Below are 11,612 nucleotides of genomic sequence, written 5' to 3'. Positions count from 1 at the left end.
GTAAACTGACTTAATTTTGTTATTTAAGCGTGTATACTATACGTGTTTGTTCCTTCTTCTCTTGTGCGCAGGCTATAGCTTAATTACTTCCAATAAACGCAGTTATATCGAATCAATGACCGATACAAATTTAGATATTAGGATTATTTAAACAAGAGATTAAAAACTAAAAAGTATTGTTTTTATACTGCATATGTACATATGCAATATGAACGACAGTTTGTGTAATAATATGTCCCCTCTTCTTAGTTTACTTTTGTATATTTTGCGACATTTGATATTAATTTTATGAGGAACGTACTTACACTTTATCTTTGTAATTAAATGTGAAATGAAAGAAAAGAAATGACATGAGAAAAGGAAATTCGATGTATGAGTATATACGAATTGACGGAATTAAAATTTAACGCTATATTTAAATAGAAGACGTGAAATATCTTGTCATCTTAAAATAACTTGATCATTCCTATTCTTTTACATAAAAACACTTTTCGACTGTAACTTAAGAAACATGTCTGCTAACGTGAAACGTGCCAGAAAAAATTAACAACTTCCATTAAATTGGCAAATTTCTCATTAATATCGTAAAACTCGCGTTTACAAAGATCAGATCAGTGTACATAATATACAAAACAAATGCAGAATATATAAATATAGCACATACGTTCTGAATTATATTCGAATTGGGCAGGGTAACCAAGTGAAAATATGTAAATTTCACGATGTGTAATGTACACTTTATCGAACTTGTAAGTAGTGTAGAAATAGAATATTTTACACGTAACAAAATATACAAACGACAATACACAAGTTAAATTATTTGTTAGATCCATGTATAACATGCATAGTACAAAAGTGTTTTAGCTTTATGTACTGGTAATTATGAGAAATACCAACTTAATAGATGTATTTGGTATGTACCTAGTTAAGAAAACAATAAATTATTCTGAACAGATAAAGCGTTTAGTAGCTTGTGAAGTATGAATTTTCGAAAACGCAAGTATTTTATATCTAAGTAGTTAAGAAACGCGAGCAAGGGAAATCAAACAAAGGAACAAAGTTTTTTTGTTTAAAAATATTTAATTTGTTGTTCTATTATCCGAGGTTAGAAGCGATAATGTACAAAATCTGAATAAATAAGATTCTTCAATATTATTGAATTTTAGTTCTAGGGTAAAGTAATATATCCGCATATTTTATTTATATACAATATGTATAAATAATGATGTGATTTGACTAATTTTGTTAAAAGAATATTTGTACTTTTTACGTAAAACTTCAGTCTTTTACAAACTTTCTTGTAATTAATAAACCAGTAAACACAATATTAATAAAATCCATTAAAATTATAAACAAACTCATAAGTTTTAATTTTAGTCCTTAAAGGTTGAAATATTTTGCTCCAATGTCGAGACATTTGTTTTAATCCAAAACATTACTATACTGAATCGATAATGTTGCATGTGCCACGAAAATGATGATAGTGTCAGATAACTTGTTGTGAAACGAAAAAGCATTGCATGTACATTTCTGTTGTTTTGTTGACCATGAGTTTGATGATCTTTTAAACTTGCCCATAGCTAAGAAATCAAACAGTATATCTAAACGAAATTAATTTCAAATTATTTTTTAGGTTCTAAGCTTTTATCTAATCTTTCAGAAGTTGCAAAATTTATTCCACAAGAGTCTTTTTTATCATAACCAAGTACACATCTTAAAACCATTTAAGTCTTCCTTAGTAATTTCTTCTTATCTTTAATAGTAACGAAAATAATTTAGATGAACGTTTTAAAATTGACACCCTGTATATTAAAAATAAAAGATATATTTTCTTCATAATTGGATAGGCTTTTTACAATGGCAATGTACAAATATCAAAATTGCAATTATACTATAACATATGTATATATATAAGCTTCACATTTAAACACAAGATTCTTTATTATATTTTTTTAATACCAATATTTTAATAATTATAACAAGGGTTTTTTAACAAGAGATGTATAACATTGTATACAAATTTTCAAAAACCTATAGATAATTTCAGTTATGCTCTTGCATCATTAATTGTTGATGGAACTCTTACCTCAATTCCATCTAGTTCCTTAGACATTACTATTTGACAGCTTAGCCGTGACCTGAAATTAAATATTATATAACTGAATATGTCAATAAATATATTTATTGCTATACAAATTAATACTAATACACAATAAGATTTCTATTTATCCATTTGAAAATCAACATTGTAAATATGCTAATTCCAACATAGATTTGTAATGATTATAGGGTCATAAATAAAAAACTATGAAAATTTATTATAATTTCAGTTTCGTAGTATTCAGAGATAGCGATTTGAAATTCTACATTGAGATGCAGATTTCGAAATACCCAATACTAACCTGTTTTTACATAAATTTAAATAGAAAAATTCACTTTATAAAATATTAAAAGGTAATAGAATTAATAATGTGAATGATTTGATACTGATTATTAATATTACTGATTATAACGTATCTATTAATTCATATGCTAAATCCAACATGTCTAATTCTTCATCTGTTGGTTTGTCAGGAAGTGCATCATAAACTTCTTTCGAAAATATTAAACAAGTTAATGTTCCTTCACAAGCACCTATATCAATTATATTTTAAGATTACAACATACTTATATAATAAAGTATCAAAAGTTAAAAATAATAAGAATATTAAACTTGATAAAAATGAAAATTTTCAAATATTTTCTACCTCAAAATTATTTATTTTAAATTAAGTAAATTATGCTTCTTTAAAACATACCATATCCACCTAAATCAATTTCATTATTTACTACTATGTCTAATATAGTATCTCCTACTTTCCCTTTTGCTTTGATTCTCTCTCCACTTGCTTTAACAAACGTTATATTTACTCTGAAAATAATATTTATGAAAGATAAAAATTATTTCAATATAATTATTTTCTTTATTTTTTGTGTTTCTTCAATTAATCTTCTCTTAATTATACCTTAATTATATGTATCACTTATGATAATAGAAATAATTTAAAAATAAGATATACTTGTCTTAATAATACATAAATAAAATTCGTATATCATATATTTATAACAGTGTTATATTTTTAGTTGTTCACTGTCAATGTTGTTCTTATTAATACTATTCTATTAATACTATGTTATTTTTCTAGATGTTATACTCCTACAAAGAGAAAAATTTCTTAGACATTATTATTAGCATTATTATTTTGACACCAATTTTATATTGGAAGGCAAGTACTGAAATTCTATTAAAAAAAGAAGGAAAGCACAAGAAAATTTGTATCACTTACTCTTGTTTTTCTGAAAGTGGTTGCGTGGTCGATATTCCTCTTGTTGCCTGCAAAAAGGGCAACGTTGTGTTGCTTGTATATTTTGAATAATTTGATGCAATACCGAGAATTGATCTCGAAAATTTTTGTAATTGATTTACTAACGCCATTCCACTGTTATAAATATCATGAGTATGGGACACCCTGACCGAACACCAGATAAGTATTGCGGAAAATATCAATTGTAGATCAATTGTACTTTGTACAAAAACTTCCACGGCATTCTTCGGCTGCTATACTGGGACGTTCCTTTACTGTGATAGGTTATAAAACGATTCCTAACACAAGTGACGTATCTCTACCGGACACGTGCTCTTCGGGCCACACGTTTTATGATACAAGACCAGCAAAATGATCAATGTGTAATTTTACATATCTTACATTTTTTCCAAATGAAATATTGTTTTTATTAAACGTTTAAAACCTCAGGCAACATTTATTTCATCTGATTTCAGTTTTACAAATATATATCTATAATACATATCTGTATAAATTACGGTCTGGTTATATCAAACAGGGACCGACACTCGCTAGGGAAAACTGCCCAAAAATTGAATCGTAAAAACCAATATGAAAGACAACAAATTTCTCGTTCTGCGGAACAAATAGAAATGAGCAGAGTATCTTTATCTTTATCTGAGACATTCAAAGCGTATCACGCATACGCTAAACCTGAAGAAAACTTTCTTGTCTTCCATGTTCATTTTTCCCTTTCCATTTCCGAACGGTTTCTTCTATATTTATTTATATGTTCGTGATTGATGCTATTGACAACATACAACTAAGGGGAAATACGAATAGTAATAGATAGATGTATAATTCATTATGCAATTTTATAGAATTAAATCTTATTTATCTTCAGATATAAAAACTATATTTACCAGCTGAAACACTAACGCATATGCAGTATAATATAATCTACTTAACAATCTCGTTTTAGTTATAATATGTGATTAATTCTTTTGCTATTTCGCTATAAACAGTTTCTTGTGCATACAATATTTTTTTATAGTATTCTAATATATTGTTAGATATTGTAAAGAAAGTAAAGTACAGTTATTGAAGTTTGGGAACATTCAATGTTAACCTTGCTTCAAAAAATAATCTTTAGAATGTATGGGGAATAGATTTTTAGTATTATAGTTGGTATAATGTCATCATTGTTTACAATGTGTTAGAGTTAAAGAAATGAGACAAATTAATATTTCAGAAGCAAATTCAATATTTAAATGATGTTATTTTAAAATGGCAGATGATATGAATGTTCTTTTTATACGAGGAAATGGAAACGTATGTATGGTAATGGAAACGTAATGGTTTTAACATTATTTTAGTACAAGATCTTAGCATAATAGTAATTAACAGTATCCACTACCTTTTAGTCAATTTTTGAAAAATGACATATATGATAATTTGCAATAGTTTGATAATAAAATACTTGTATCAATATTAATAACGTATAATTTGCTATCTCAAAAGGATACAGACTCAGCCAATGATAATGTTTGGGATGATAGTGCATTAATAGAAGCATATGATAAAGCAATATATTTAGCAAAAGAAGAAGTTATCAAGCGAATGGGAATGGATGTTGGAAATTCTCAACCGAAAGAAAACCTACAAAATCTTAAGCAGCCTAAACACGCAAGTAAATTACACAAGGTTGTGATTTTGATAGAATATTACAAATTTGATACAGAATATTATTAAATATATTGATTAAGAAGCAAATTATTTTATTTTGCTATTTACTTATATTTATTTGTATACACATCTTCTCTCTATAGAAATGGATCATAGGAGCACCTTATCGTGCAATATACTCAGAGGATGGAGAAACTTATGAAGCTATAATATCAAAAATTTACGAAAACAATGGCACGTGTTGAAGTGGTTACCACTTCTAAGAAAACTCTACATCTGGTCTTTTTTAGTTTTCTCAAGCACTGAAGCCATCGACAGCGTATAGACAAAAGACTGCGACGAAGTCAGGCCATAAACAGTAGACAGGCGACGTTGGCTTCGGGGTTTTTCAGTTATTAGGTAACACAGCTAGCGTGCGGATCTGGACCAGCTCAAATTGTATTTTTACTTATTACACTTCTATTTAAATATATTTTCTACCTTACAATTTATCCACGTGTTTTCTCTGTTTACACACCGAATAACCTCAACAGGTTATGGGCCCAGGGCTGTAAATTGCAAGGTAGCAACGTGAAATGAATAAATTGTTAAAGTGTTGTGCTTAGTAAAATAAGGGATAGTGCTAAAATGGAATCAGCAAGTGCGAAGGTCGAGATGTTACGCGGCGAAGAAAATTGGCTCCAGTGGCGTTTTGTTATGCGTACACTTTTGGAGGAAGATGACGACCTGATCAACGTGTGTGAAGAGAATTTGTGTCATCCAGGTAACAGCGCGGAGAAAGAAATCGCTCGTGGAAGATTTTTGAAAGCAGATCGATTAGCGAGAAAATTAATCGTGACCTCAGTAGGAAAGAAACCGTTGGATCTTCTTTTATGTTGCACGACAGCACATGAAATGTGGAAAAAGCTGAATACAGTATATGACATGAAGTCGGATGAGAATTTAAATATGGTCCAGAAGCAGTTCTTCGATTTTAAATGGGAAGAATCTGAAAATGTCTCTTACAACCTATCAAAGTTGGAACTCATAGCGGCGAAGATGAAAGTCCTTGGGAGTGAAATTGGCGAGAAAATGCTGATAACACGCATTTTATCGGTGTTACCAAACAAATTCGATCATTTTCACAGTGCGTGGGATTCCGTGGAAGAAGAAAAGAAGACCTTAGACAGGCTTAGTACCAGGCTGATGACGGAAGAAATTAGATGGAAGAAAGACGACCAGGAAACATCGGTGGCACTGGTAACAAAAGGTAATAATTATAAAAGGGAACAGCAGAAGCAGTCAAGTAAACGTGAATACGAGAAACAAGGACCAAGTTGCTTTAACTGTGGAAAAGTTGGCCATCTAAAGAAGGATTGCTTTAGATGCTTTATATGCAAAAGGAAAGGCCACACTAGCAAAAACTGTTTTAAAAATAACAAAAGAAGCAACAATAGAGACAACCAGGAACCTAGAAACCAAAATCGGGATCACAGCGGAATTGGTCTATTAGGAAGTACCTCAGCGATACAAACGGCAAACGCTGATGTTTGGATAATCGACTCAGGAGCTACGGATCACATGACAGGACGACGGGAATGGTTCAGCGTTTTCGAAGAATTCGATAACACGGTGAAAATAGAGATCGGCGATGGTCCGTTCATGGATGCGTGCGGCAAAGGAAAAATCAGAGTAGAGACTTTTGTGGACGGCAAATGGGTAACATGTACAATGAACGATGTTCTATACGTACCAGGTATGAAAAGAAATCTGTTTTCGATTAGATCTGTCGCAAGAAGAGGCATAGATTTTTGTATTTCAAAGGAAGGGACCAATTGCATATTTTTACAAAATCAGAAAATAATAGCAAGAGGTTCTGTTATCGGAAATTTGTATAAAGTAGATATGCGAGTTATCATACCGTCAGTTTGTAATTTTAGCAATAGAGCGGAGTCAAACGCGGACACATTGCAGTTATGGCACGAACGGCTATGTCATCAGAACATCAGACATGTTAAAGAATTCTTAAAGAATTCAAATATGAAAGTTGTAGAGGACAATAACTTTTTCTGTGAAGGTTGCGCGTACGGGAAACAGCATAGATCGAGTTTTCACGAGAAAATCAATCGGGCGACTAAACCTCGCGAAATTATTTATACGGATGTATGTGGACCTATGAAAGTCGAGTCATTAGGCAAGAAACTGTATTTTCTGACATTTAAAGATGATTTTTCAAAATTCACAAAGATTTACTTCTTACGACGTAAGTCAGAAGTAATTGAAAAACTAAAAACCTTTTGCCTAGAAGTTGAAAATCAATTTAAGGATAAAATTAAAGAAATTCATAGTGATGGAGGGAAAGAATTCCAAAATAAAGAAGTCAAAGAATTTTTAAGAAGTCAGGGAATTAGACACACGATTAACGTCCCATACACTCCTGAACAGAATGGTGTCGCAGAAAGGGAAAATAGAACAATAGTAGAGGCAGGTCGGTCGATGCTATATTCGAAACCAAATCTACCGCTGTTCTTATGGGCCGAAGCCATGAACACAGCAGTACATGTCATAAATAAGACGAGGCCGACAAGACAAGATAAGAAAACACCATATGAACTGTGGTACGGGAAACCGCCGAATTTAGAAAAGTTTAGGGTTTTCGGTACTGAGTGCTTTGCTCACATACCTGCGGAGAAAAGGACAAAACTTGACAAAAAGGCTAACAAAGGATATTTGGTAGGCTATTAGATGACGGACGAGGGTATCGAGTGTACGTGCCAACAGTAAAAAATGTAATATTAAGCCGTGACGTAATATTTAAGCCTGAACTAGAAAATGCGAAATTCGTAAAATTAAGTTTACCGAAAATTGTCGAGCGCGAAGATGTGAGTGCGCAGAGCGATAGAGCATGTACGTATGAAAGTGCAGAGAGTGAACATGAAAAACAACCTCATGGAACTAGCGACAATATGAGACAATTGAGAGATAGAGATAAGATCAAACGAACCGATTTTTATGGTTACCCAGTAACGTACGTGGCGGAAAAATTACCGGTGGATTTTAACGAAGCGATGAGATCCGAAAAGAAAGAGTTATGGGAAACAGCTATGAATGATGAAATGAAATCGCACCATGAAAATAAGACGTGGATATTTGTAGAAAAACCTAAAGATCAGAAGGTACTTAGCAATAGGTGGGTTTTAACGATAAAGCTAAATCCGGACAACTCGGAACGATACAAAGCGCGACTTGTAATAAGAGGGTGTTCACAGAAAGAAGGCATAGATTATAAGGAAACATATAGTCCCGTTGCTCGGTTTGACACAATTAGATTAATGCTCAGTATTGCAGCCAAAAATAATTTACACCTCGGACAGTTCGACATTAAAACCGCATTCTTATATGGAAGTCTGAAAGAAGATATTTATATGAAACAACCTAAAGGTTATGATGATGGTACAAATCGGGTTTGTAAATTGCTAAAAAGCCTATATGGCTTAAAGCAGTCTCCAAGATGTTGGACGGAACGTTTCACAAAATTTATCTCGAACTTAAAATTTTATCAGAGTAACGCAGATCCTTGTTTTTATATTTATACAGAAGACGACAAATTAATGTTGATGACCATATACGTAGACGATGGACTGGTAGCAGCTTCAGACGAATCTTTAATTGATAAATTCTTCGATGATTTAAATAAAGAATTCAAAATTACGAGTTCGAAAGAAGTAAAGAGTTTTCTTGGACTTGAAATTAATAGATTAGAAGATGGTTCAATATTCATTCATCAGAGTAGGTATATCGAAAACATATTGGAAAAATTTAATATGAATGAGGCAAACAGTGTTTCTACACCTATCGAGACTAATTGGAACGAAAGTAACATAGGCGATAATGATTGTAACGCACCATACAGAGAAGCCGTAGGGAACTTAATGTTTTTACAAACCGTAAGTAGGCCAGATATTAGTTTTGCAATAAATATAGCGGCGAGACACTTAGAGAATCCAAACCAGTATCAATGGAAATTAGTCAAACGAATTTTGCGCTACATAAAAGGGACCGCAGACATGGGACTCTTATATACAAAAGCAGGCAGTCTCGAAACCTTTAGCGACGCTGACTATGCAGGCGACAAAGAAACAAAAAAGTCGACATCAGGCGTTGTATGTAAGTATGCGAATGCGGCCATCACATGGCAATGTAAGCGACAACAATGTATAGCTTTATCTACGACCGAAGCTGAATATGTCAGTGCAGCCTCAGGAGCGAAAGAAATTATGTGGCTAAAGAAAATATTTCTTGAATGTAAATTAGAGATCCTTAAGTATATGCTATGTGTAGACAATACTAGTGCCGTGAAATTAATTAAGAATCCAGAATTCCATCAAAGAAGTAAGCATATTGACGTAAGATATCATTTTTTGCGAGATTTATACAATAGAGGCGAAATTGATATAACGTATGTAACAAGCGAAGAGCAATTGGCGGATATATGTACAAAGGCATTGCCAAAACCGAGATTTGAATATTTAAGGAAAAAGTTAGGTTTGAAAAGTAAAAAAGATATTAAGATGTAATTGTTTGTAAACATGTAGAGTTTTTAGGGAGGGTGTCGAAGTGATTATTACTTCTCAAACAAAAAGAGGAAAAACTCTACATGATCTGTTTAGTCTTCTAGTTTTTTTTTTTTTTGTGTAATAAATTAATTTGTATGGAAAAGAGAAAGGCGGCTGGCAAATGTACTTGAGAAGGCATTGACAAATTAATTTTCAGATATTTACGACAAGAGTTAGAAAATATTAAGAGATAATTTGTAAATTTGAGATAATTGTTTGTAGGGATGTAGAGTTTTAGGGAGGGTGTTGAAGTTCACTTCTAAGAAAACTCTACATCTGGTCTTTTTTAGTTTTCTCAAGCACTGAAGCCATCGACAGCGTGTAGACAAAAGACTGCGACGAAGTCAGGCCATAAACAGTAGACAGGCGACGTTGGCTTCGGGGTTTTTCAGTTATTAGGTAACACAGCTAGCGTGCGGATCTGGACCAGCTCAAATTGTATTTTTACTTATTACACTTCTATTTAAATATATTTTCTACCTTACAATTTATCCACGTGTTTTCTCTGTTTACACACCGAATAACCTCAACAGCACGTGTGTTGTAAAATTTGTAGGTAATACCTTTAGCATGATGGTTATGTCAATTAAGAAATGTACTAAAAATACATATATATATGAAGTAAAGGCTTTCGCATAGTCTATCACAGTGTCATTCAGCAGGTCCTTAACTGGGCAGGAGTACCTGTCAATGTCTATGGGGAGACCCGTGGGATATAGGGTCATGAACCATAAACATGCATGTTACTTATTGTTCATTATTAGCTGCTTGGAATATAATTCTCCTCATTAGACGAGTGATTATTACTACATATATCAAGGCAAACATTTATACATATACATTTATGCACGGGAAATTCTAATACATTGCCTGTAAGGACAGTAACCGAATGGCACTCAGTCATTCTATTAAATGACAAAAATTTCTTTTACTCTGTGTTTAGGCTATGGTAATACACAGAAAGTCGAGTTGAGTTCTCTTTTAGAATCAGAAGGTTTGCAAAGTCAAATAGGACAACAAAAGAAAGCTTTGGAAGAGAAATTCAATGAAGAGAACGATGAGACTTGTGAGACTAATTTTTCTACAAATGTAAATTCGAAAAAATATAATGTAGAAAAAATGGATTGTGACTCTGAAGAAGCAAATGCGTATAAACATCACTTCATACCGGGACCATCTTTCAATTCGATGACTGATATAATGCCACCTGCACCTCCTTTACCATCACAATTAATGGCCAAGTAAGTACAATTTAAAAATTCTAATGGAATGCTGAATACTTCTAATATTAATAAGTAATTTGGAATAAGTTTAACATTTTATTTGGAAAAAAAATACGAAATTTTAATAAAATGTACTAGATTACCAGATAATGATACAGACGCACTTTCAAGTATGTTGATGTCATGGTATATTAGTGGTTGCATGGTATATTACACAGGTAATTATTTCATATAAGTATTTTATTGTATATTAAATTTTCAATGGACTATGTTATTTCTTTTGTAGGTTATTACCATGGTTTGAAACAAGCAAGAAACAATCAAGAGAACAGGAAGAACTGTTGATTATATCAATTTTTTCAATAACAATATAACAATAATATAAGATATAATAAAATATAAAACTCATTGTATTTATTTACTTCAATTATTTGAAATAAAGAACAGCTTTATTTTCATATAAGACTTTAAGACTTTTTTAAAAATAATTACTAAGATAAGAAAACATAAAAAACATATTTTTGATAAAATACACTCACATATATATGTCGGGTTATCATTAGGATTTAAGGCGCGTAATGATCCTTCGTTTGAATTAGCCATTGTTTTACGAAACAGAGAATATATTTACGCGAATAAACAAGGTTTTACAAAATATTATGAATAATGAGTTTAATAAATAATAAGATTAACAAACGATAAGTTTAACTAATAATTAGATTAAAGATTAATAAGTTTAACGAACAATAAGAGGAACGAATAATATGTCTTACGAATAATGAATT

At 31.7% G+C, this 11,612-nt stretch overlaps 1 protein-coding gene and 1 long non-coding RNA gene across 10 annotated transcripts; one reads left to right on the top strand and one right to left on the bottom strand.

Moving 5' to 3' along the window:
- Positions 1 to 1,805: 1,805 nt before the first annotated feature.
- LOC126876539 (uncharacterized) lies at positions 1,806 to 2,605 on the bottom strand. Its single transcript, XR_007694278.1, has 2 exons — positions 2,403 to 2,605; positions 1,806 to 2,138 (listed from the first exon to the last, which is right to left on the bottom strand). It is a non-coding gene; the product is annotated as an uncharacterized LOC126876539 (long non-coding RNA).
- Positions 2,606 to 5,374: 2,769 nt separating this feature from the next.
- Positions 5,375 to 11,292, top strand: LOC126876532 (survival motor neuron protein-like). Of its 9 annotated transcripts, none has more exons than XM_050639387.1 (4): positions 5,375 to 5,408; positions 10,548 to 10,845; positions 10,966 to 11,045; positions 11,114 to 11,292. In XM_050639387.1, the coding sequence occupies exons 2-4, from the start codon at positions 10,724 to 10,726 to the stop codon at positions 11,170 to 11,172; spliced, it is 261 nt and encodes an 86-aa protein (XP_050495344.1). In that variant the 5' UTR covers positions 5,375 to 5,408; positions 10,548 to 10,723; the 3' UTR covers positions 11,173 to 11,292. The 9 variants fall into 9 exon arrangements, with proteins under 9 accessions (XP_050495344.1, XP_050495343.1, XP_050495342.1 ...); XM_050639386.1 differs by lacking the exon at positions 5,375 to 5,408 and adding an exon at positions 9,813 to 10,160 and having other exon boundaries at positions 10,267 to 10,845; XM_050639393.1 differs by lacking the exon at positions 5,375 to 5,408 and adding an exon at positions 9,820 to 10,003.
- The last annotated feature ends 320 nt before the right edge of the window (positions 11,293 to 11,612 follow it).

Source organism: Bombus huntii, unplaced genomic scaffold, assembly GCF_024542735.1.
Source record: "Bombus huntii isolate Logan2020A unplaced genomic scaffold, iyBomHunt1.1 ctg00000082.1, whole genome shotgun sequence".
Classification (NCBI taxonomy): domain Eukaryota; kingdom Metazoa; phylum Arthropoda; class Insecta; order Hymenoptera; family Apidae; genus Bombus; species Bombus huntii.
This window is presented reverse-complemented; position numbering and strand designations above follow the sequence as displayed.

Excerpts from the sequence above, each read along its gene's own strand:
- LOC126876532 (XM_050639386.1), top strand. The coding sequence starts at position 10,517 with ATGACAAAAATTTCTTTTACTCTGTGTTTAGGCTATGGTAATACACAG. Across the intron at positions 10,846-10,965 it reads CCATCACAATTAATGGCCAA|ATTACCAGATAATGATACAG; the intron begins GTAAGTACAATT and ends AAAATGTACTAG. Across the intron at positions 11,046-11,113 it reads TTGCATGGTATATTACACAG|GTTATTACCATGGTTTGAAA; the intron begins GTAATTATTTCA and ends TTTCTTTTGTAG.